At 33.4% G+C, this 27,348-nt stretch overlaps 2 protein-coding genes across 3 annotated transcripts in view; one reads left to right on the top strand and one right to left on the bottom strand.

Annotated features, from left to right (window-relative positions):
• Window positions 1–1,495: 1,495 nt before the first annotated feature.
• Window positions 1,496–5,037, bottom strand: LOC106790931 (arrestin domain-containing protein 3-like). The gene is made up of 8 exons (XM_014756201.1): window positions 4,674–5,037; window positions 4,444–4,559; window positions 3,578–3,697; window positions 3,127–3,341; window positions 2,821–2,994; window positions 2,572–2,745; window positions 2,256–2,499; window positions 1,496–2,160 (listed from the first exon to the last, which is right to left on the bottom strand). Exons 1-8 carry the CDS (start codon window positions 4,730–4,732, stop codon window positions 2,000–2,002), a joined length of 1,263 nt encoding a protein of 420 aa, XP_014611687.1. The 5' UTR covers window positions 4,733–5,037; the 3' UTR covers window positions 1,496–1,999.
• A 9,892-nt stretch (window positions 5,038–14,929) lies between these two features.
• The window catches only part of LOC106790933 (putative polypeptide N-acetylgalactosaminyltransferase 9), a 174,376-nt gene continuing 161,957 nt past the window's right edge, over window positions 14,930–27,348 (top strand). For both annotated transcript variants that reach the window (XM_014756209.1, XM_014756212.1), the window contains exon 1: window positions 14,930–15,859. The gene's annotated coding sequence lies outside the window, so the exon portion shown is untranslated. The remainder of the gene's footprint in view (window positions 15,860–27,348) is intronic.

Below are 27,348 nucleotides of genomic sequence, written 5' to 3'. Positions count from 1 at the left end.
ATATAGAACTTTTTTCGTTAACTAATATGTATATAATATTTCATTCGTATTTTTATTAACTTCAAATGGGTAATTAGAGAATAGATTAGATATTTTATTAAACCGGAATCAGTGACAAACGACTTACCGTACCAACTTATTTTCTAAGAGTAAAGAGAACGAAGAGGAAGAAGAAAGCAAAAGAAAAGGAAAGGTAACGTAAGGTAAGGAAAGGAAAGAGGAAAGGAAAAGATCGATGTCTCGATTCGTCTTTAACCGAGCCGAACGAAGTCGAAGGATGAGACGAGACAGGGAGGAAAATCGAAGAAACGGTTGAAAGTTTGGATTTAACTGGAGAAATTTTTCTACAGGAGAGAGAGAGAGTGAGAGAGTGAGGGTTGCTGTGGAGGAATGGAAATTTTGCGAGAAGGACTGTTTCTAACGGAAATTCATTCTTGGACGATTCTGAAGGATGACGCACAGGATAGAGGAGTTAGGTTCGTGACTGCCCGAGAACTGGTACGAACTTTTAATTAGGTGGCCTCTGCGCTTAGGGCGATTTCGGTAGAAGAGAACAGGTATATCGAGAAAGATAACCCGTGTTACCCGAGGCAAGAGGAAGGATCGATGTCTCGATTCGCGTCCTTTCGACTACTTCATCACCTTCTCTATCTCTCTCTCTCTCTTACTTTCTTCGTCACCGTCTTTTGTCTGACTTTGCAGATGAACTTGGTTACGTTTAATCACCACTAAATTACGATGACTCTTGCTACCGGACTATTATGATTAAGATCAATATTCAGGAGGTACACCAGCTCTGATGTGGTCTTTCAAAGTGCTTGCGGAATGTCAGGAAATGTTGTAGAGTGAGGGAGAAAGGGGTTGAGGAGAGAGAGAGAAGGACAGAACGTTTTCTAGTTCGTAGATGGATCTATGTATGTATGTACTTAGATTGTAGTCAAAGGAATCGTCAACAGTCGAGCTTCTCTGGTTAGAGTTTCAGTGTCCCTTCTTCTATATCTAACATCTTTGATCATGAATTTCAATATTGATTTATAGATAAATCCTCAAAAGTTTACTTTCGATGTTACAGTTGTCTTCGAGGATACTCGAAATGTTTTGATTTCAAGAATAATCTGATTAGACGTTCATATTCGATAACAAACTTTAATGGTAACAGATCAATCGCCTCTCGTGATCATCAGACTCTCATAGTCCGATTCATCGGTCCTCCATTGAAAAACTGTTATACGTCTTTCTATAGACATCTCTACCTATACGCGAATAAATTGGATCTTCTCAATTTCTTTCTCCAATTTCGTTTTCAATCCGATATTGTAAATGGTACATTCGATTGGGTTATGTAAATTGTATAATACAGTTCTCATTTTTGAGTTTGTTAGAAAAGAATCTCTGGATCGAGATATATGTTGCGAATAGATAAAAAAAAAAGATATAATTTTTACGTAAAATTTGAATTAGTATAGGTAACACAATGTATATCATGTATGTTTATTGTATATGTATATTTTTCTTTTTATACAAGTTTCCATCCATATCAAACGTAAATTTTTGAAGTTTGATCAGTTTCTAATTCTTATACATACAACATGAGCTCGCTGTAAAGTTTGAAAAATGACATTTTAACGATTCCGTGGTTTGGTCCCAATGAGTTTCCAAATTTCACTGGGCATATGTGTTATCCCGACACTTACATTAGAAGTATTAAAAATACTTGGTTGTTTTGTATCGTACTTTCCAATGTTATTTTACTTTCATTATGAATAAATCGATGACAGATTTATATATATAAAACGCAATTCGATTGAACGACGTTAGACGATGAAAAGAAAATCTAAATTGAATTGAATCATTTTGCAAATACATTTTGCATTTTAAATGTAATATTCGGTTCTCTGTTTAAAATTGGTCATATCGTAGTAACGTAACGTCGACCATATAAAGCAACGAAGCAAAGGGTACTACTACTGTTTACCGTTAACTGGCACTCGACTCGTTTTTAGTTAGCATCCTTCCTTCTGGTTGAACTTCTAAATTTGTATACACGGTACACAGGGGAGTATGGTTTTACCTCTCCATCGCTGTCACCATCATCTCCTGTGGGATCGTCTCGGTCCGGTTTTGAAGATCGATATATTTGACTTTTCTCGTAGACTGGTACTAAAAAAGACAATAACAATAACAATATGATAAACGTTACGTTGCATTCATAACGAATCGCGAGTTGCATAAAATTTACAAACGGCAACACTTACAGATTACTTTTGATTGATTCGTTTCTCCTATCTCCTTCGTTGAAATCTCATTTTCATTTAAATAAGATGCTTCCGAAGTAGTTATAACATTTGGTGAAAAAGTATAGAGAGGCAACGATAATGTATTTTGTGGATCTTCGTAATTTCTAAGGGGTATTGTACCAACTATCACGTTTGTTCGAAGTTTTAAATTTTTTTGAAACATTCTGTAGTACCATTCGCTCACGTCGACGCAAGCCTCGGCCTATTAATTTTGTTATATTTTAATTTACTTTTCTTTTTGATTAACTTTTCTTTTTGATTAACTTTAATTTACCTTAAGGGTATATAAAACGTCAATGATATTGCAATGAATCATTCCAGTTGGTGGCACAGCCGGTACGTCAAAAACGATATCGTACGATTCACAATTTTTGTCGATCGGTTGTTCGATTTCAACTACTATTTCTTTATGTTTCCTAGACTTCTCCGTAGCATGATACATAATAACCTGAAATTAAATAAAATTAATTACAAAGTTACATTAATGTTATTTTATCGAGAACACAAGTTTATATTATTCTACCTTTTTAAAGACAATTCGTAATTTTTTAACAATTACATTCGAATAATTTTTTAACAATATCTGAATTGGTATGGTTTGTCCTGGAACGTAGCCTCTTACTGGCAGTGACATCGACATGTTAAGTGATTCAGTTTGACCCATGTAAACTTTAGACTGTTTCTCGCTGACGGGTAACTTTAAATAAATATAAATGTATTTTAGAAATCTTTATATAAATATACAAAAATATGTACGTTCAAAAAAAAAGGGGATCGACATTGCACGAATCTAAGATACGGTAGCGCACGTTTACAGTTTCATATTCACCGGTGCGAGAGAATCTCGATTAAGGTCGAGGGTGGGTGCGACGGTGAATGGAATAATATTGGTGGAAAACCGATAGACGCTCGTTATGTCCAACAATGCCCTAATTGAATAGCGCACACGTCCGTAGCGGCCTTCGAAGCTGCACGGTAAGTTTTCCGGAAGTGTCAGGCTGAACGGGTAGATGCCTTCGGTTATCGTGTTCTTTGCGTTTCTCTCTGTTTGCAGACATTTTTGTCACATTAATATAAAAATATAAAATAAGTTTAACTCGAGGAGAAAAAGATAATAGAAGAAAAATAATAGAGAAAAATAATAGAGAAAAATCAAAATGAAAAATATATTCAATTATTAAATCATATTAATTTGTCTATTCTTGGAATCGTTTGTATGATAATAATTGAAATAGAAAATTAATTGAATTTCTTTTTACATACAAGACAAAAGCGTTTACCTCCTACGATATAGATCTCCTCGTGCAAATAATTTTCACCCGACGAGAATTTGCGCCTTATTCCTGCCGATCGATCGGTAAAATACACCTGGGCTTCTCCTTTGCATTTTAGACGGATTCCTGAGGACGGAGACAGTCTTAATGGAAACGATTGATCGATGAAAAAGATCGAAAACTGTATGCTCGATAGTAAAGATATTAAAGTTTTCGCGAAGCATTCTAAGTGAAATCAAGTACAGAAATATCGCACGTGATGCTGAAACTAATTTTCCAATCCTAAAAATCAACGTTGTAGATATCAGTGATTACGCATAGAATCGTTCGTGTGTCCATTTATGTACGTATGTAACATCACTTAGAAATTTTAGATCACTCGTTACGCAATACGATCGATAATAGATTTGGCACGCGTTCTACACGATAGAAAAGAAGATTTTTATAGTCGGGATAAGGGCAAATGTAAACAAATCTTGTATAAATAGAACAATTGCTTTCGTGTTGTTAAAATATCGTCTTAATCGTAAATCGTTCAGACAATAGATACGTATAAACATATCGCGATATGGATTTTACAGATTTTCGTTACGATACTAATGCGATAGCAATGCGATAGCAATGCGATAAATCGCATCTCCATTTTTTATTTTACGTATCAAATCTATTTTTAAACTCAATGATCCTTATCTTTTTCTAATAGATACGAATGTCAGGATCGAATTGATGATATCGAGTGGAATATCTTTCTACGGATTTATGAATCTTTCGGTATTGGGGAAACGAACATGATCGAATTTTGCATTAAGAAATATTATTCGATTAAATAAGTTTATAAATAAATTACAAAGAAGAAAAAAGATTCGACTTACCGATCGCGTCAACCTGTTCGTCAAGATACAAATTAATTTTCCCAGTAATTTCGTTTCCACTGTAATACACTTTCTGAGGATGATCCAATACGAGATCGATGCGTTGAAAACCGATGCTATTTGTTATAAACATTTATCATTTAAAATAGTATATTATTAACATATACGTACATTCTTATAATTCTTTTTATATATCTTAATTGATTACGATGCATGTATGTAACAAATACCTCTTGCACGTAGTTTCGGAGATTGGAGATGTAGGCTCAGATTCTTCTTGATCCTTCATTATCGCGCGTGTCCGGAAGATCTTTTAGAAAGTATTCACGAGAGACAGCAAACTACGAGGACGATTGCGAAAACACTGCGTGCAAGAGCGTTATGCAAGCGGATGTGCCTTCCTCTTCGATTTCATGATCGAACCTAATTTAATTTCATGAAATCGAGGAGAGACAAAGAAAAACAGAGAGGGAGAGAGAGTTAGAATTCGAAAAAAAAGACAGGAAATGCAGGTAATCGTCGTTTGCACCACGCCAACACCTCGATGACTTACAAGTTAAGGATCTGACACGAAGAATGTTTGTTGACAAGATTCCAAAATCGCAAAGACCAGACCTGGAGAAAAGCGACGCATGCGTCAGCAAGTTCGCCAATATCATGGCGACATTCCGTCGCGCAGACTACCGAAGAACACAACCTTTGCTCTTTCTTGGTTAGCACGGATAATCGAAGAACTCCCAGTTGGCCTAGCTCGTCCTCCGTTAGAACAGGTTGATAAGTATTATATTGGATGGTCATGTTCTTATAGCGTGCTTGTGGATTAGGACTGACACGAAAGTTTATCCTACCATTATTAAATTACTTGCTTTGTCTGAACCTTTTATTCTTCCTTTGTAAAACATCATTTTGTTACTTTATTTGTTACCATCTTTTCTTGCCCTTTTGCTTTTCTTCAAGATTTATGTTAGAGCCGTAAAAATTGATCTTATTCATCTTTCTCTTATTTAATCACGAACAATACATTAATTAAAATAAAATATATTTTATCGTTTAAATAAATTGGTTCGTTAGGTTTTTAGTGTGCTGTAAACTTATCATGTTACATTATTACTAGGTACTAGCGTCTTCAGAATTGGAAGTAGTTTGGTGATCGATTTTTTGACGTTCTTTATTTTAACCGATCGATTTATCTAATTTTAGATGGCCTCCGAGAAAGAATCCTTATCTCTAAGGGTTTCCTTTTTAAATGAAAAATTTAATGAACGAATTAGAATATAATCTTGAAAAGTAGGTTCTATGTCTCGACTGAATACTCTCTTCATGATGATCTCATCTTCCTTTCGCTATTTTAATATCATGGATCTGTGTATAACACGGTAACTAGATGCTGGACGACATTAATTACGTATGCTGACAAGCATATTATATCGTCGTAATACCAAGTAATACTGCTTAAAGATCGTTCTAATTAACGTTCTCTTTTTGAGGACGTTCTAGAGTTACTAATTTATGCCATTTGTATCTCTTTGACACAACCAAATGAGAAGCTTCTACTGATGCATTTTTATTGATTATGATTTTTTTCGAATATATTAATTTCAATGATATTGTGTTCGAATCAATAAATCAATGTCGCCCTTTCTCTCTCTTATTGTTTCTAATTCATCTTAATGAACATCGAGTAATGCGCGCGAAATGAAATAAATCTTATTAATTAATTTTGTTTTTAATTTTATTACTTTTTATTTGGTATATATGGTTACTAAACTATTCTCATTTTCTTACATGAAATCGAGTATTCTTCGCATATATTTTATTTACACGTATACGTATTTATATGTGTAAATGTAGGCGAAATTCGGTACGTTTGTTCAATTTACGTGCAGTGGCTTTTCCGTTCGTTGTTAAGAGTACCAAACAGATCGTAGGTGTACCGTTAGTAAATGGAGTTAGTTTCCAAAATACCTGGATGCTTCACGCACTAACGAGTTCCTGATGCTCCACGTGCCGCAATCTCGGACCGCAGCTTCGTTAGACGGAGATAAAGTGGTGCGGCTGCAAAAGCGATCGCCTGGAAATTGCACTTAAAGACTGTTTACTCGTGGTCCTAAGAATTCGTCGGAAATCGTTACTCCTTGTTAACTTTGACACATGAAATAATCGTCGGAGGGTGCACCATTGCGTTTGGAGTTCAACGATTCTTCCGGTTCTTTGTAGGACGAATAATAGCGTCTCTTCATCAACAACACAGTCATTTCGCCATTCATCTCTTTAATTGTTTTAGTATCATCTATTATATGAGTTATTATCTTAAAACTTCAAATGTCGTTGATCGATAAATTAATAATAATTGCACGTTTATTACTGGCTCGATTGCTTTTAAATATAAATCATTATATAATTTATTCATGACCAATCCATTTCCCTTATTACGTTGTACTTGGGCTCAAACTTTTTTATTTCTAATATATACTTTGGTCATTCAATTATCGGTATTATTTGTTTCATTAGTAAATTTGCTATTATTGTAGGTATATAATCATGAAACATAATGGAGTAGTTGGTATAAGGTCATTGTATTGTCGACTGCCATTTCTATGAAATAGCTAGCTGGCGTTCGAATATGGTAAAGGTGAAGGAAAGAAATGATCCTTTTCAAGCCATGCGATTTATCGTTCAAGTTCTTTAGCCTCTTCTGCAATGGAGAACAGAATTTTTCCTCGTATGACAGGACGCTCAGGACATGCGTCAAGATTTATACAGTTGGATTTTAAGATGAACGATGTAGATTATAAATCGAGATTGATACGATTTTAAATATCTTTTAGCAATTTTTTTTTATAATTTTTTAATTATAAGATTATATCTCAGTCTTAATTTTGTAACATTTAAATACTATCTATTAATTTTAGTAGCCAGACAATTTTTATATTTTACCAATAATTTCAGAGAAATTCATACACGTCTTTATGCATTTTTTCGATATCTATACTATATAATAATAATAATAATATTGTTTCAAATCATTTGATTTTATATAACAAAAAGAATGTTTTTAATCGCAGGTATTAGATAGCGCGTGAATAGAGAAATGTAAAAATTAAAACCAGGGTAATGTAATATCTGACGTTTCAGTGCAATTGTTAAATGGAATAGGAACTATAAGAGGGTTTTGAAAGTTTCAAGTTAAGTAGTACTCGTTTAGGTTTACAGGTTCTCATAGCACTCGCAAACGATGGATCTTATCAGGGTATACGGTATCATACTCCTATTAATGCTTCTCTCTACGTCCTTAGGGAAACTCAAAAACTCGGTCAAGAAAGGGATTCGGAAGAACTCTCCATTAAGTTATCAGAAAATGAACTTTTTTGTAGATAGAGAAAAAAAGAACAATTATAAATTTATTGATGTTATTGTATGATATGTTGATTCGTTATTTAAATAACTTTATTCTTTAATTAAGAATTGTTCAAATATTTTGACAACAAGATAAAAATGCTATTGTTTAGACGACGATGTAGAACTTTCTCTAAACGCAACGTTTTATTTGTAGATTTCTCGTTCAAATAGTACTAACAGTATATTGTAAAATTTTATTTTATTTTTCATAGATATCATATTTTCGTTGCTTTTTTCCTTATTTTTTCTTCATTTTAACTTGAATAATGAAAAGTGTTTATTAGAATTAAAATTGTAAGAAAAATGTTATTAAAAATGATTTAATATAAATATAAATTCAACAATAAATATTGCCGCTTAATTAACTGTTTTAAAATCACGGGCATGTAACTAATGTCGTTCGATACATGTAAAATGTGAGACGCGCGTTACATGTATTACGATCGAACAAGTAATTATCTTGTCTCTCTTGCAAAAGGGTGAATGAAACGAGTAGTAAGGGAGTAAAAGAGTAGGGCAAGAGAGATAGAGAGGGCGAGGAAGCGTCGATGGGACAAATGCTAACGAACCGGAGAATGAGTAGTTATGGTTCGTTGGATACTCAACAACCAAATAATTAGCGGGTGAATTCGAATTCCCGCGTGGTTCGTGAATTTTACCGGAGCTTATTATCCTTGGATGGAATGTTACTTGGAAATTTCTAAAACATATTGTATTTAACTTAGAGGGAAACATATATAAATGTATTCTGGATTTATTGATCGATAGAGATATTTTATCTTATCGGTACTTTTAAGATTCATTTGATCGTCCTAATGAGACAAACGAAAGGATGATAGAATGGAGAAATAATTTCTTATTTTCTCGTATATGAGATTTCGAATATAATAAAATTTCTTTACAATGTTAAAACTTTTTTTATGTTTGTAACATTTTACAATTGTTTATTAAGGATAGAATTAGGAAATGTCGAATGTAGGTGAAAGTAGACGAAAGTAGGATGAAAGTAAGTAAGAAATTAAATTATTAATGTACAAATTCTTTTTTTTTTATTTTGTTTATAATAAAACTACATCAACAATATTACCATTGGTAAAAAACTAGAAAAATATTTATATATATGTATTAAAATCAGTCTTATATTGTGCACAGTCGTTTCTTAATTCTAAAAATTGAGCTGTTACTTTTTAAAGTTGTACAAGTTCATTGTTAATACCAACAAATGTTGTTTTTTTTTTAAGCAAGTCTTATATAATTTGATATCGGATAATAATATTGACAATGTTTATATCTTAAAAGCATTATCCGCATGCATTAACGTTTTCCAATATTTTTGAATACTCTTTCAAACAATTAATATCTTACAATTAATAGAAGATTAATTAGATTTATACCGTTAAAGAAAAACAGTTCAATGTATATTAGTTAATATTAAAGTATAATACACAATATCTTAGTTTTACGCAGGTCAAAGTAATTAATTTCATATTAGCCTGAAGTGATTATCTCATATTGACTCTACATTTAAAATAGTTTTATATTTAAGTATCACAACTATTAAGTGATATTTAACTTATCATATTTAAAAAACATGTCATTAACTGTTTGGCTACAAGAGGGTTTTCAAAAAAATATGATTGAAAAAAGCTGAGTGACTCAATACCATTGTCGGTATCGATGAAATGTGCTTCCATTTTTCGACATAAAATTTGAAGAACGCAAAAGCGGCCCGTGGTAACAAAACGATTAATGAGCTACACACCATTAAAAAACAATTAGACTAATAAATGATAAGACATTGTACGTAATCTTTTTTTATATTTGTACATAATCTCTATTCTTTTAATGAAATTAATGGATTCGATAAATGAGTCGCTCATAACTGTATGCGTAGAAGAAACTAATAGATTTGGTTTCGAAACTTTTTCTATAAAATGATGTAATAAATAATAAAATAAAATAAGAGATAAAATAATATAAGTAGTCGCCAAAAATATGAACAATGTGTAACGAACATTTACACGTATTCCATCAAATAAATAAAGCTTATGTGATCTCGGCTATAACTTTATCCGCTTCATTTTTATACTTGTTTTACTATTGTCTTTTCGCATATAAGTCAAAATTTTGTAAATTTACAGTTTAGCATATAAATTTCAAAAATTAAATCTATTTTGCTCTTGGCATAGTATCAAAATCAAAATTATCTAAAAAACGTAATATCCCATCATTACAATCTTTAAGCTTTTCTTTCGATAGATTGATAATTACTGTAACTTCCGGAATTTGCTCTGTTGCTCTTCTTCTTTTTTCTTCTAAAATTTCTTGTTCTATTTCAGCTGAAATTTTTTTCAATCTTTTTGTTGACAATTTGGAGTTCACTTGTCTTTTAGGATCATAATGCACTTTCTTTTCGCTTCGTAAATGCACTTTCTTTTTGCTTCGTAAATGCACTTTCTTTTTGGTTTGTAAATGCTCTTTCTTTTCCCATTTCGTCCAAAATCTTTTATCTGCCAATAAAATATATTTATAAATATATTTTGAAAGATTTGATAGGATTTGATATAATTTCCAATTGTTAGACTTGAAATAATAAAAGATCAAGAATTTCAAGGAAGTAAAACGAACTACTACATAATCGACCTCACTTCGGATAATTATACTTATCGATCGTCGCAGCCGTTTTGGAGTTTTACAATAGTTTACTTTAAATTAAATATAAACATGCAAAAGAACGATCTAAGAGTTTATTATTCAGATTATCGATTACTATTTTACACATTCCGAATAATAAATCATGAAAAATAAAACTTAGGGAATTTTTTATTTTAATTTGAAAATTTACGATGTTAATGATGAACTAATACATTCTCGTTTATCTAAGAAAACGAATACAAATAGAGTAAGAAAAGAAAGAAGGAAAAAAAGAAAGGCAGAGAGAGAGAGAGATGAGATGTGAACTAAATTCTATCTAATTTATAAAACCAGAAACGTGTGACATTCTTGACAAAAAATAAAAAATAACGAAAGCTAGGAGAACGTTGTAAAAAGACTCTCTATGTTGGTGAACATGGGTCCATTCTCTTATCTTTAAACAAAGTGTTCCGAAAAAAGGGACAAAAGTATGAAGAAAAGACATGCAATTTAATGGATCGTAGTAACTATCGTTGACGCGTTGTGGTTAACGTTAATCGAAGAAAGAAAAGAATTATCAATAAAATTTATTAATTGTTAACTTACTACAACATAAAAATGGTTTCTTCAGTGTTCGATGATATCTGTCTATGTGTCGCACTACATTATATTTTCGAAGGCTAGTATAATCACATACAACACATCCGTATAACGATCGCTGTTCTTTTGTTTTGTTTTTGCGTTTTATAATCTTTATTCTGTAAAATTAATAAATGAAAATTCTTGTGAATTTTGTGTAAAATATAAATAATTAAGAAGGGAAATAATATCGCTTAGATTTGAATTCTAAATAATCTTTTACGAAGCTATTAGTCCGATTTATCAGGTTAAAAAATAACAGTTATTTGATATTCATTTGGATATTTTTTTCGATATTCAGATACTTTTTGCAGCAAAATAAAAAGCACGAAAGAACCGAGAAAATAAATTTACACAAGAAAATCGATTTATTTTACCGACGAATCATAACATCAACTCAAACAGATTTTTAAAAAAGGTTTAATACTTACTTAATGTTTAGATTTTGTTTTTTCATTTTTTTAAATGTATTTTTTAATATTTGATATGTCGACGAGGACAGGTCACTTTTTCAAATAAATTTTCTCGTAGTTTCCTATGCGAATATTATCAGCTCAGGAAGAACACACCACAAGATTGATCGGATCCAAAATTAAGCGATGGGTAGGAGCAAACGAAGTAATTCGTTTGTGTGTTAATATTTTCTTGAATATTACAAAAACACAACACAACACGACAAAATTTGATAGTTACTCCAAAATATGGCAGTTTTAATTTACTCTCTGTAATTCGAGTAAGAGAGCTACTAAGATAATGTTAGAAAACGGAGCAACTGATTTAGCTTCGATTACCGCTGCTGCTTTTATAATGTGGTAAGGGAAGTCCTACCCCACTCTATATCCTAAAGTTCCTTCCTTCTTTTTCACTTTTGAGAATGCAGGCGGAGTTTGAGTTTAGAGTAAAGTTTGGTAGGCTACATCTACTAGAATAGTACAAAACCCCACTTTTTTTCTGTTTATGTTGCCTAATCCTAGAGGAATGTTTCCATTGGAGGAAGATTTAAACTAACAAGCCAATGACTAACAAATAAAACAAGGATGACCAATTGGAACAGAGGAACATAGAGTAGGGGAATAAACTCAAGGGTCTTTTTTCTCTACCATCAATTCCTTTTATCAAAGAAGAGAAAGTTTACCGCTTTTTTGAGACCCATTATTGAAACGTGTTTATCGGTTCCATCAACGATCTTTTGTTAACAAACGCAGCTATAGAGTGCACCCGCTGCGATATCTTTATTTAAGTAAATAATTTCTCCTAAAAGAGGATTACAAAGTTCAGTATTCTTTTTCTTCGTGAAGGAACATACACTTTAAATATTTAAATTAAGGTATAGTTCTACCGGGGGAAGGGAAGGGATCTTCATGTTAGGTAAATATTGAAATGTTGTGTGTCATTTTTGTCAACTTGTTTTCTTCGAATTTTATACCGAACAAAGAATCACTAAGCAAACATATTTTTTTGTATATCTTTTGGTATAAGAGAGAAAAGGATAGAGAGGGTGTAAAATGGGGAAGGAAAGATAATAAAAGGAGCAGAAAAAGAAAGGGCGAGATTTTTGGTGGAGAACATGAATGTGTATGCAGGATGACGGAAGAAGGGGACAGAAGCAAAAAGGAGAAAAAGAAGGAGAAGGAAGAAAACGGAGGGGTGGAAGGTCACTTTCTCTTTTTTTTTTTAATAAATATTTTAGAGTTTAATCGATTTCTAATGACACATTCTTCTTGACTAATAGTTTGTTTTGGTTCTTTCCGTTTATTTTGTTCGATCTTGTTGTAAAGGCTTGATCATTTGCGTTGGTCACGTAATACGTCATGTAATATAATTGATTTATTGCAAGTGTGCGTGATTAACGCATAATAATTTTTTTTTCTATGTGATATTTATGTAGAAAAAGGGAGCAATTAGAGTGAATAAGATTAATTATAAGCGTCGGAGTATATAAGCGCGAATTAGCGTGTTATTATCATCGTTTTAGAACGTCAAAGGTACGTTATCTTCTCCCGTGCGTTAGCATGATTTAGACTTTTTTCTACGGTGACACAGTTATCCATAGTGCTTTTGGTTTGGCATTTATCATGCTAGCAACGCGGAGTGTCTGATTTCCCCAGGTGCGCATACACGTGCACGCGCTGGAGTCTCCTCGCGTATAGATTAGAATGGAAGCATTGTGTATATAATTTGCAACTGCATTTCTCATTGATGAGAGACCGATGTTTGTTTGTTGTGTTGGTATAACGCTTCCGTTATTTTTCTGATACATTTTAAAGGAGTTTTAACGGTGCTTTGACGCAACGCTAGCATCTTTAGATATAGTCATTGAAAAATATCAGTATAAATACATATAATATTTCTTTTTATTGTTTTTTCCTTTTTTTTTTTTTTTTATTACAATCAATTCGTCTCTTTTTCCTAACATTTATTCGTTCGATTTTGATGGACTGAAAGATCGTGCTTTACTCGTCGTTCTTTCCTTCGTTCAAAAATTGATAGAGAAAATAGACCGAAAGATTCATACGTGTTGAGATTTTTAGGTCAACGATACTATCGCGTGATTTATTGTGAGACAAATCGATAAACGACAACAAGAAAAAGCACCTTGCAGAGACGATTTTAGTCCTATATTTTCTCTTGAAAAGCTAGGCGACGACAGGAGGACTTTGGTCCGACACCAGACAAGCCAATAAGCTCTCGCTTCTTTTTACACGTTCGTTCGTTTTACTTCGCGAAGAGATAGACAGAATAAGAGAAAGAAAGAATAAGAGAAAGAAAGAGAGAGAGAGAAAGCGCGCGAAATAAGTCGGAACAAATTCGATAATCGTTCAAACGAACGTTCAACCTTATACTCAGACCTACCCATCTAAGGTGTCTTGATTTGATCTTTTTATGAAAATGATTATCCCGTTGCAATTTCAATCTTACTCGTGATATTAAAAGCCGAATCTATGTAACTATGTAATTAGTGTTTCAATGAAAAATTTGTTTTTTTTTTCTCTGTCTCTTGGAAAAAGTAAATATATTAAAAAGAAGAAGAAAAAAAAATATACTAAAGACTGCACGTTCGAAGTCGTTCGTGTTAAATTCGGGTCAGCGAGCATGGCTTGGTGAAAGGTTCCGCGCGAATGGAGGAAGAATTACTATGCGAAAAGTTCGTGCCCCTCGTTTCTTCCCTGATGGACGATTAAAACTTCCACCGTCGAATTTACAAATTCCTTCGGGGTCTTCGACTGACGGAAACGCATTAGTAGTTCGCTTCGCCCAACGAATTTACCCCCCGCCCTCCTTGCTCTAACCATCCCTTAGCATCGTAGCAGACCTATCTCGAATTAGAATTTAAATCCGCGGAACGGCTTACTCGTAACAGCTCGATTTCTTTCCTCGCGATTACTCGGGATAAGTGTGTGTGTTCCTAGTTTGAGCCATTTCGTTTCGATCTGTGGAATGGATAATATAGAAACAAAAGTACATAAAGTATTTATTACATTTCAAATCAATTTGGTTACCATTGTTTCATATTCTCATCGATGATGTGTCGCCAGTATACACGCATGATATTTAACATGGCAGATTTCTCATTACTGACGAGTCTTTCAATTATTGGGAAATGAAAATAAAAGAAAAACAAAATATTAGCTTTTCGATATCGCGCGTATCGGTATCGACCTGTAAGACGAATTTCGATAAGTAGTATTTTTGATATCGCAGGAAGATCAAGGATAGGGTACGCATGCGCGACTTCATTGCACGGTGGCGCTCGATGGCGTTCGCGACGGTTCGTTCTCATGAGGAGGGGGAGTGGGGGATTAATCACGTTCGGTTGAACGGGGAAAGGCAGTCGCGGCGCGGATATTGCACCGTTTGGCTGTAACGGAGTGGTTTCAATTGTGTGGAGGACAGTGGGAAAACTCGCGTGCCATTGACAGGTCAACGAGAATAGCGGTAGAGATTACCGAACGAACGAACGATTGATCGATCAATCGATCGATCGAAAAAAAGAAAGAAAGAAACGAAGAAACGTTCGAAACTAATTTAACCACGATACCACGTGTTTCATTCCTGGAGAATTTCATTAGCGTTCTCTGCTCTTCGCTGTCCTCCTTCGTCTGTCTTTATTTCATTCATTTTGCCTTACTTTCTCCGAAAACGAACAGTCGTTTGTCCGATAAGACGGAAGAAAGAGAAATAGAGAGACAGACAGAAATAAGAAATTTTCATGTCATCCTTGTAGTAATTTAATAGCTAGAGAAGCGCGCGTGTCATTTAACAAAAATTCACTATTTTAATCTTTCCATCTCTCTTTTTCTCTCTCTCTCTCTCTCTTTGATTAGAGAAATAACAGAAACGTGTGTGCGCGCGCGCGCCTCCGCAATCTTACAATTATTAATAGTTAGTAGTTCGACGTAAGCGAGTGTGTATTGTGTCACGCGGAAAGTGTCTATTGCATACGACGTTAGCGGAATCATGAGGAAGGAAAAACATATCGAAGACTTTTGACGAAGATCTTTTTTCATTCTGAGTGTCTGGTGGTCGTGCTCCTGTTCCTGCTTTTGATTCTGCTCGTATTGTCCAGGACGTTTACCTCGATCGCCTTGACATTGAGCTTGGTCTTGCCTGACGTTTCTCCTTTAACTTTTTGAACCACGCAACGCCCCCTTTCATCGCTCGACAACGTTCAAGCGAGTCGCACGCTTACGAATATCTTCAAAGAGAAGATTATCATCGTTTTCATCTTTTCTTTTTGTCATCGGTGAGTTTTAACTACCTAACACTTTCTCTCTTTTTATGCTAGTTTTTTTTTTTCCTTTTTTTTTTTATTCTATTTTCGTTATTTAGAAAAGTGGATAGACCTTCGTGAAAAAGAAATCGATCGATACGTTGACGTTCCTTAGTTCTACCTTAGCCGGTGATGGTCATTAGTCTTATCCGGAACGTATCGTGGACGACGGTGTAAAGTGCGATCGAAAATTGTTCCGTGCCGGCTTCACGAGGCAGGAGAAAGAGAAATAGAGACAAAGAGAGAGAGAGAGAGAGAGAGAGAGAGGGGACTGTATTTACCACTACGTAACCCAGATGTACGAGTGATAGGGCTCTCTCATGCGACCTACATAAACAGGTGTACCGCCGGTGTTCGTTCGTTTCGGCGATCAAGCGTTTCTAAGCGTTTCGTAACGACGCGCCGTTATCGTAATTTTCATTGGAAAAATCAATGCTATTTGAGCGCCTACCGCGTCTAACGATAATTTCTTCTTCTCGTTAAGTTCTCTATTATTTTTTTACTTCTTTTTATATCTATTTAACGACCGAACAATCTTAAATTCGTAATTGAAATTTTATTGTTTTTTCTTTTTTCCATTTGATTTAGCCATTGCTATAATGATAAATAATGTTTTATTATTATTACCCAATAATTTGTTGTATTATTTCAGCCAATACCAAATCGACAATTATTTACGTTTACAATTCTTTTTGTTAAAGGTTGATCATTTGATCGAATATAGTATAGCATAAAAATATCATCGGTAGGGTTAATGTTTATAATTTTAACTTTAGAAAGCTTGACTTGTTTCGGATTTATTTGAAAAAAGAAGGAAAGAAGGAGAAAGAGAGAGAAACTGGGAAACAATGTTACGTTAAATGCGTTTTCTCGGTCCTTTGTATTTAACCGTGAGCAACCCAACTAGGAGTAACTCGCCTTCTCGTGACAAACGAAAAGTTAGAGCGTAAGCCGAAACTCGGTCATTACGCGATTTTCACTTTGCTTTAATGAACTTTCTAAGTATCCTTCGCAATAGTCCGGGGGTCTTCTTTCCCAAAAACGTTTTAAAAGAATTACTTTCCGCGAGGTTCGACTTGATTGATCGTTCGTCGTGTCAAAGCTTGTTCCTAATTCCTCAAGATTCTTTCTACCTTCTACTTGGTTAGTTTGCGCCTCTACGATTAATTATGCTAACGTAACCCTACGAGCCTTACCTCCGCCCACTCCCGGTTCTCTTACATCGACATTACTTTTTCTTCCTTCACCTTTCTTTTTCTACTTTATCGTTATTTTAATACGAATCGAGAGAGTTTTTAGAAGATCGACATCGAACCACTCTCTCTTAATTGACCCCACGAGCTGTATAATCTCACCAAACGTAATACCTTTCCACAATAGATAAGGGTATACAATTTGGTGATATTTAACAAGCTATATTTAATTGGTTGATTATTGAATTAATATCATTCTTATTTTTTTTCCTCTCTCTTATTAGCAACATTCGATATTCAACATCGTTATCAAGTATCGATTACTACATATTTTTATCCATTTTTTTCGAATCGACTTGTTTTCAGAAACTTTTCATTTTCATTTCCATTCCTTCAGATTTCTTTTATATATGGTCGTTTTATACATATACATACAGTTGTATTTTTATTTCGTCGTACTTTACTGACACGCGTAGTCTCATAAATTTCACGAATTATCGAAATTTCTCGCTTTTACCTTCGAGATCGATCATCTCTCATGTCATCTCTATCTTTCTCTCTTTTTCTCTTTTTCTTCGTTTTATATATCATTTATCTACTACTGTGTACGATACCAATGCGTATATATTCATATAGTATAATTCAATATTCATATAGTATAATAGTATGCCATTTGAATATATGTATATTTGTACGCGTTCGCGAAAAATGAGGACAATCTCAAAAATACTTGTCAACGAGGATCTTAAGATAAAGTCGTTTGTTAGAATTGTTTAGAATTCGTGTGTCTTTCTCTTTTAATAAAGATCGGTCGGAAGATCTGTCAAAAAATATCATAGAATTTCAGTCGAATGATCGTTTACTATCTTACAAACTGATCAGGTAATTTTATTTTTTTTTGTTTCTTAATTTATGCAATATTTTTTATACGCTATAAATAATCCCTCTATTTACACGAATTTTCTATACACGGCTCAGAGAAATATTATTTTGTTATGTCAAATGTGTGTTCGAAGCAAAAATTCATTAACGCTCAAACATAAAACGTATTTTAAAATTGAAAAGAAAAGGTTTATTATTATGGATTATATTAACAACACCGACAACGAATGCGAAATATATGTATGTTATTGCTTTTGCGAAATTTTCATCGTTATTTTTCTTTTTTTTTTTTTTTTTTTTTTTTTGAGAAAAATATATGAAATAGATATTTCTGTACTTTCTTTCAGCTTTTTTTCTTTTTCCTTCTTATCGGCCGATTCTATTTATATGATTTTCTTTCGCGTAAATGATATAAAAAAAAAAAGGGGAAAACCGCGGGCAAAAAATTATCCGCGTAAATAGAGGAAGGGTTGTGCTTTTTATATAAAATATTGATTACCTAGATATAACTCGTTACGTTAATGTTCCTCTCTCTTGCTTTCCTTTGCGTTCTTTGTCATCATTTTCTTTCTTTTCGTTTACCAGTCCTTTCTATTTATTTTTATTAGCAACCCGTATACGAAAACACGCTGAAGGGTAGGATTCGTCGGACGTGATCGCTGTGATTTCAAAGAGGATTTCGTTCTACGAAGTGTAACAGCCATCCTCCAGCCCCCATCAAACCCCATATCTACCTACCTACCTACCTCCCTCTCTCTCAGTACCATTCGCTACTATTTTCGTCCGCGAATGCGGTAGCTTAACTACGTACGTGTCTACCGTACTCGTACTCGTAACAGTTTGTCCTGATACAAGTCCGAGCTGGACCGTTACCAGGATCGTTCTCGGTTTCTCTCTACCTTGTCTCGCTTTTAATTGCCATGGATTCTAAAACGGGGATTCTTCTTTTCTTTTCTCTTCATTTCCTCATCCTCGAGAATTCTCATTATCCAACTTAAAATCCGTCACGTTGCCGTTACATTTACAAAATCCCATTCGAATCAGATCTTTTTCGTGCTCTTGCTTCTTCATTTTAATGTGCACAAACTAATTTCTCGATCTCGATTTATATCTACTTTTGCAGCGAGAGGCATTTTCCATATAATTTGTATATACAAAAAATAATTAACATTAATTATATTATTATTATTATTATTATTATTATATATAATTAAAGAAAATTTCAAGGCAATTCTGTTACATTTCGATCTATTAAAAATATATTTTGAATAGATATAAATCATTTGATTATATTCTTTTCTAATGAATGCATTTGGAATTAGTTTTATTTGAAACTAGAATAGATTCTTATCACCGTTCAAGGTTGTATCGTTTAAACGAATTATTATGGCGACTATTTAGAGCTTATCGATTTTATCTCCCTTTCTTTTTTTATCCCTCTTTTTTTTCTTTCGTGAAAAGAATACCTAAGCGATACATATTCAAGATCAAGATTAGATATATCTAACATATCGATTTCACCTGCAAACATGACACGCTTATCATTACGATTGAAACCGATAATATTTTGTTGTTATCTTTTCTTCTATACTCCCTTCCCACCCCCCTCTCTCTCCCTCTCTCTCTCTTTTTTTTTTCTATTTATTTTCCTGGTTAGAGAATAGAACACATCCATCGATCTTTCTGTTCGTATATATGTATATCTACGTGCGTTGATTGCGGCCGTGAAAGAACGCGTATTTGCAGTGCGTTCGGACGCGGGTATTTAAATTTTAAATGGTCAAACCAGCGCGAGCGTACCGTTGTATATTGTACGTGCTTGTTACGGTCAGATAGCTGTAATTCGTTGTACACATCCTCGACGCCATCAATCCTTTTTGTCGTTTGATCGAATCGGACACTCGACTGGAGTAACTTGTATCTCGTGCGAATATCTATCTATATATATATACACATATAGATATCTATCGAACTAAAATACATATACATTATATGCACATCTATAGGACAAGTTTATTGATTATTGGTTGCACGATTAGATATATAAACCACGTTTTCTCTTACATATATAAATCAGTGTTCCCTTTCTCTCATTCTTTCTCACTCTTCGTTCGTTTGCCATGTTGTTGCTTGTTTGGAAAAAAAAACAATTTTGTTACGATATTTTTTCTCCATTTAATTCTAAATTTATAAATCTTTCTACATGAAATCTATTGAAAGTATAGCCAAACTAAAAAAAGAAGAAGAAGAAAAAGAAAGTCACGTTTTAGTTTTTCGAATTTTCTAGCTAGAAGGTCTCGAAAAGGTTTGGAAAAGAAACGAAGACAATCTCTTCCTCTTTCTTTCTCTTTCTTTTTTTCAATAGATTGTCTTCTAGGGGTTAAAACGTCGATTGCCGGAAGGGATAAAATGGAAAAAGTAAAAGAGGTTAGTTGGAGAATGTCGACGAAATAAACGGTGAGTACTCGGTTCGATCGATTTGTTCTTTGGTCTAAGCGCGGCTCAACGGAGCTTGCTTACGGTTCTGAGTCGAAGTTCCCATCCGGTTACATAGCGACTCCTGGCAAACATGTGGTCAGACCGGTTGACTCAGGCAGATTGCTTCGTTTCTTCCTTTTGCTCGTGTCTTCTATCTTTCTTGCTCCTCACCTGCACTATCATCATCCTCTTTTAGTATATATCTTTCTCTTGCTCTCTTATATGATTTTTTTTATCTACTTCTCCATACCTGCAACACCGTATTAAACGTCTAATATTTTAAAACCCAAACGTGTAGTATGTAAAGTAAATCCTGCTAAGAACAGTAATAATTTTGGTATCTGTCCCTTTAAACTTCTCTAACGGATATGTAACTTTAAAGTCATGCGTTTTTATTTATTTATAATCCTTTAAGTGTAGTTGAATGTTTTTTTCTTTTCATCATTTTTAAATTATTTATTTGTTCAAAAATAAAATAACGTTACAAATTTGTATCATCAATAAGACGATATTTTGGTGAGTAATTTTCGAGATTCGGATATACCTGATTTCAAAAGGATAATACAGTATTTTTTGCAAACAAACTGTTTTCGTATGAAATAATTATTCATTTTCAAATGGATTAAAAATTTGGTCATAGAGGATTAACAAAGTGAACGATATATTATTATTATTATTATTATTATTATTATGTAATAAAATAATAACTAAACAAATATTCTTTCTTATCATTTGCAAAACGTCGTCTAGTTGAAAATTCTTCATATCTCGTTTATTTTAAGAGACAATCGACCGACGTATTTTACATACTCCGTTTATACGTAGATGGATGTATGTGTGCGTATACGTAGTTTAAACCCGTAGCAAAGCTTCTTCTTTGCGTTGCTCGAGGAAGGTTAGTCGTGAAAGAAAGAAAGAAGGAAAGAAGGAAAGAGTAAGAGAAAAAGAGAAAGAGAGAGAGAGAGAGAGAGAGAAAAAAGAAACGACCACGAAATGCAACGGGTTTTCCATAGGTTTTCGTGAAAACATGAAAATATGTGCATACGAAATAGGCGAAGAAAGAGCGAGAGAGAAAAGAAGAAAGAGAGAGAGAGAGAAAGAAAGGGAGAGAGAGAGAGAGAGAAAGTCGATCAAAAAGTCGACACGGTCCTTCAACGAGCTAGAAACGCTCTCGAAATACATCCCCCGATATCGAGTGAAAATGTTTTCAAAACGAAACGTATTTTACATCTCCTATCCTCGTGGAATTGAATGTTTCTCGATGAATGTTCCTCGATGAATGTTTTGGCCCTTTCTTTTAACGTGCACGCATGCTTTTTCGTATGTGTATGTGTAAATATTTGTTTCTCTGTATTTCTATTTTCGTTAGAAACTGTCGCGGGAAATATGATCGTAAAAAGGCAATCTCTCGATTTCGATTATTTTGTGTTCATCCTTCATTTATATTATTTACCATACCTATGTATATATATATGTACATATACGCATATATGTATACCTATATACCAAAAAACACGATACGATTTGTATTTTTCAACTCGATTCAGTTTTAAATTTGTTCGTAGAAGATCTTCGTTTGAAATTCAACTCATTTGAAAAGTACGTGAGTTCGTAGTTCTTTTAAGCATAGCACGTTTAACCTTCAAGGCATGTAATCGCGATCGATCGTTAGATCCGTGTGCACGATGGAATTCGTTAAGAATACGTATCTTAGGAATCAACGATGATTCTAGCACTAAGTGTTAGAAGCATTACTAATTTTTCTCCTCAGAGTAGAAAGATGAAGAAAGAAGAAGAAGAAGAAGAAAAGAAGGAGTAAAATCTTGTAAAGGCCAAATGAGGGAAATAATTGTTGCGAACAGGTGCTCCATTTGTCGTGCAACATACTTATTCCTCTTTTTTTTTCTTAAATTGCAGATAATTTTCTTCGTTCTCATTTTTTTCTTTCTCTCTCTCTATCTCATTCTTTTCTTAACTATTCTCGTCAGTTTCTTCACTCGACGTTAAACGAGCGTTAATCGTGGTCCTCGATGTTAAACGTCCCTATACAAACCCAAGTAGTAATTTACGAGCTGCGATTTTATCAATCATTAGGACCAATTTAAATAAGGATCGGAAAATAATTCATTTTAATCAATTCAAATTGTATTCGCGTAGAAATATAGAGTAAACGTTTTTAGAGCGTTTTTAGAGCTAATTATTTGTAGATTTTTGTCTCTTAAAAGTGTTTATTTTTAATTTGACCCAATTCGTTTGGAATTTGTTATTTTTTAGATAGCATTTCTTTCATTGCTCGCTATTATTTTTTTATAAATAGAATAGGGAATACGGTGGTATATTTAAAACAAAAAGAAGGGTACAGTACATTATATAAAAAATGTATAGGAAAACAATGAATTGCTTATTGTCACAATTACAGAGGTATCTTTCACTTTAAAATATAAATAATAATCGTAGAACATTATAAAAATAATTTATTAACCGCAAAAGATTTTTACAGCCAAATTTGTTTTTGCTATTGTAATTGTAATAATACGTTTTTTTTAATAGACCGATTCATATATACACTATCATTTAATAAAATAATTGAATTCAAACAAGAGAATGGTCTTCTATCGTCACCTAGACATTTCGCCGTTTGATTTTGAAAACGTAATTGTATAACTTATGTTATGGGTCGATGACCCTCTTGTTCGAGGAGCGCGTAAGAGGAGTTGCAATGAATACCACCTCTTCACCGGCTGCTCTTTACTTTAATGATCATTGTCCGCTTCCCGTTATCAATATCCTTATTATCGACCGGCTGTGTCTCTAGTCGATGCATGAAACATTATGTATGACGTATATTTCGCTTACTTTTATGTCAACACTCTTGACATTTCTGTTATCTTGAAATATCATTTTGCGAAAATAGAAAAAAAAGAAAAAAACATGAAGAAATGATATGAAATGAATTTTTCCATATTAGGGATTACGTGTAGATTCTTATGCAATACTAGGAACTCGCTAATACATTACGGTATAATATTTTACGTTGTATTTACTTATACGTAATACTTTCCAGTGCGTTTCAGTCGTTGTGTGTTATTGATTCAGCTGTCATTTCTATGTTTTCGATCGAGAACAACGCGACGAGTAATATTTGATGTTATACGATATAATAATACATAATAATATAATATAATTACGTAGATTGAAAACGGCAGAATACATTATTACTCATTGAAAATTTTCATTAGACTAAAATCGAAGAGAAAGAGAGAGAGAGAGAGAGAGAGAGAGAGAGAGAGAGAGAGAGAGAGCAGGGGTGTAGGGCTGGGCTGTAGAGGGGGGTTGGGGAGGAGGAGAGAGTAGTTAATAAGAAAACGTTCATTGCAATGAGTTGCGGGTATAAATATAGCGAATACAGTAAACTGATGTCTATTTGTAAGCCTTTCGTCCCCATCGAGTTAATGACCAAAACTCAATTTTCCGCGGTAGTATGCATAATTGACGTGCAATTAAATCGAAGTTGGAGCCCACGTACGGGTAACATTGCTGCCAGCGGCGTTGCCACCGTTCAGGAAAACTTTTTCGATCTACCGAGTTTATTGGGGGCGAAGAGTTCCACTGCTCTTCCTTGATTTAGAAACTGTGGATTTTTCAATTGGATCTTTCTACGTGCCATTCGAGAAAGGGAAAAAGAAAATAGGTAGAACGAGGAACGAATGTACTTGAAATAGATGCCAAATATTGACATAGTTTATTGTTACATTCCATCTTTTTCTTTTTCTTTATTTCCTTTTTTAACATCTTTTCTTATTTTATTATCTTGACCATTTATAGATGTTTCTTTTTTCTTTTTGTAAATATGTTTCGTATTTTATTATCCTTCCTAATCCTTTGATGTGTTTTTTCCTTCTAAATTTGTTTCGTATTTTATTGTCCTGCCCATTTTTTTCATCTGATTTTATATTTTTTGTATTTTTCTTTTAGTTTTTCCGTTTCTTTTGAAACTTTGAATAGGAATGGAAGAAGTTGAGATCGAAATTGAAGATATCTACTATTGTTTTTTTTCCACAGTTGGTAAAAGCTGTAAAATATTTCCTTTCTTTTATAACCGTGAAGAAAACATTTGTTAATAGAGATAATAAAGATTTATTATCTATAGCTATTTATAGAATTTTACTAAAACTAACAGTATGCCACTATACGCATGTCTAATCGGAATTCTTTTGGTTGGCCTTGTTATGCCTGATTTACCTTTGATCATTTTGCTTTTGTAGCTGGTAGTTTTACGACTTTGCAAGATTTACAAAATAAATTTGTCTTCCCAATTATTTCGTTTTCACGTGGCTCAACTGTGATATGGACAGCATACTGTTCATAAAGAATGTACGATCTTTTCATTATTGAAAAAATAGAATCCAAGGTTTACTATAGAATTTTCCTAAACAACCAAGTACGTCAAGGTTAGTGTACGAAAAAAAACCATTAAAGTGACGTTCTTTTTTCTTTGAGATATAATTCATTCGGTGAAGAACAAAATGTAGTCGAAATTATGCGAAAGTAAGAACAATACAGTATACCCTGAAAAGCGTAAAGGTTGAAAAGATTTGGGTAAGAAAGTATCTACATAGATAGGTGTTCCTTCTAGAAATCTATTTTGGTACTCTCTTTTTCGGCTTTTGAATTATTTCAGGTAGGCACAAGCTTCGGAGAAACATTTTCGTTACCGCTTTTACGACCCAATTTTCAATTTCCAAGGACGAAAAGAAGCAAGGTACTTTGGTCGTCCAGTGCTTGTATCACACGTACCATTCCATATCGTACCGTACCGTACCGTACCGTACCGTACCGTACCGTACCGTACCGCACCGCTTATGTAAGAGCTGCTTCTCTGCGAAAGAGATTCGATGTGCGAGTGGGTGGGTGGGGTGGGATGGAGGAGGGGAGATACGAGAGAAAAAGAGAGCGTCCTCTCCTCCAGCAGTTTCCCCATCTCTTTCTCTCTTCCTACTTTTCTTCCACAACGACACTCTTGGACCGTTCATTTTTAGCACACGAAATCCAATTTTCCGTAGCCGAAGAATCTCGATACTTTTTCACCTTGTAGGTGTATCTCAGCTTCCTTTTTTTCCATTCTCTTCTTGTTCCTTCCACTCGTTTTTCCTTAACAGCTTCGCCAAACCCTGTCGTTCGATCGAATTCAATTCTGAACCGTTAAACTTTCGTCATCGTACGAAAGGGGACGAACCTTTAACGATCCAGACATTTTTCTTGGCTTTCGCGCTAATCGTATTGCTTCAGAATGTTAAAACGAGATTGGAGAAAAAGAAGACAATCTTGTCACTGACTGAAATTAAGAAGATTCCTTCCTGCTCGAGACGATCATTACACGATATAAATTTAATTCTCTCTATTTATATCGGTATTCGATAATTTTTATGGTTTTTTTTTTTTTTTTTAAATATTTTTCTGATATCACAAGAATTACAATTTTGTTCATTAGTTATCGTTAATTGATCGAAACGAAGATAACATTTGGGTCATCATATTAAATTTGATTTCCAACGATTACGTAAAAATGATTAGTGATTTTTATCCAGATAAGACGTTTTTCTTGTATCTACGATTCTACGTGTACTCTTCACTTATCTTCTTGCACCGACAGGCAGGTACGCGACCCAGGCCCAAAGAGTAATGGTAATTAATTAGGTTAATAGATGCGTTTAACTGCGCGACATGATACGTTCTCTTTAATATTTCTTCATATAAAAGTGAGTTTGTGTATGTAGGTGGGTGGATACATAGGATATATATATAGAAAGACATAAGTGCTATTGCCTTTGTCAGTAAACGGGATTATCGTTAAACTGTGATATTAAAAGTTTATGAAGGAGGCTCGGTTTTCACCATTCTGCTACTTCTGGTGTTTCAATCACCGGATCAGAAAAAAATTCATGATTTAGCGAGATTTATTGTAATAAGGAGAGAGATCGATCGACCTGGTTCAACCGATTCCAATCTCCTGCAGAACTTTTTTTTTTCTTTTATTATTTCTACGTCTTGGAAATCGTACCGACATATTTTTATTAAACAATTGATTATTATTATTCAGTCTTGGAATTTTTAATAATTTAATTAGGTCAACGATATTATACACATATTGAATAAAATTTTCAATTACTCTTTTTATTTCTCCATCTTTTCTTTTCTTTTTTAGTATAATTAAATATCTTAAAGATTTAATTTTGCCATTACTGATTTTGTAGCATATAAAATCGGCATATACCGATAGGAGTTAATATATAATCACGAATAGATTGCAAAAGAGGACATTCTGAAAGATAGAGAAAGAAGATATATTACTAATTTTTCCATTCATACGTATATACAACGATAGTAGGTGTAACACACATCGCGATTATATTTTTGCTTTACAGGAAAATATAAAATTACAATTTTCAGGAATTAAATGCGAAGAGACATCTCGTAATGAATATTGCACAATTATTACTTATATTTTTCATATATGTAAAAAATAATACAATAAATCGTATAAATTTCTTTCGAAATAATAATTATTTTGAAATAGAAAATGACAATATCACGCGTTGGGTACGATAAAATTACGCATTATCTCGTAGACATTTTAAAAATATTCATTCGTCCCGAAAGTTTTTCATTACTTTTTTTTAACAACATGTATATAGAATATTTTTAATTTGAAATATATTTATGTTTATTAAATAATATACGATATACGTACTGTTCTATTATTATCTTTTTCTATAATGTATTATATTAATCAGTAAAAAATAACATAAAATAACAAATGTAATGCACGTAAAAGTGATAAAGGGAAGAAAAGAAATTTCTTAGACGATTCTAATAAATTAGCATTTTGTATGCTTCTCTCACTCTCTC

The sequence above is a fragment of the Polistes canadensis genome, unplaced genomic scaffold, assembly GCF_001313835.1.
Source record: "Polistes canadensis isolate GaletaPanama2010 unplaced genomic scaffold, ASM131383v1 scaffold_271, whole genome shotgun sequence".
NCBI lineage: Eukaryota > Metazoa > Arthropoda > Insecta > Hymenoptera > Vespidae > Polistes > Polistes canadensis.
Note: the sequence above shows the minus strand (reverse complement) of the source record. Positions and strands in the feature narration are given on the sequence as shown.

Bases quoted from the DNA above. Each gene is read 5' to 3' on its own strand.
- LOC106790931 (XM_014756201.1), bottom strand. From the start codon at position 4,732: ATGAAGGATCAAGAAGAATCTGAGCCTACATCTCCAATCTCCGAAACT. The intron at 3,342-3,577 runs GTAAACGCTTTT...GTCTGCAAACAG, and splicing joins GGAGATCTATATCGTAGGAG to AGAGAAACGCAAAGAACACG. The intron at 2,995-3,126 runs GTGAATATGAAA...ATTTATTTAAAG, and splicing joins ATCGAGATTCTCTCGCACCG to TTACCCGTCAGCGAGAAACA.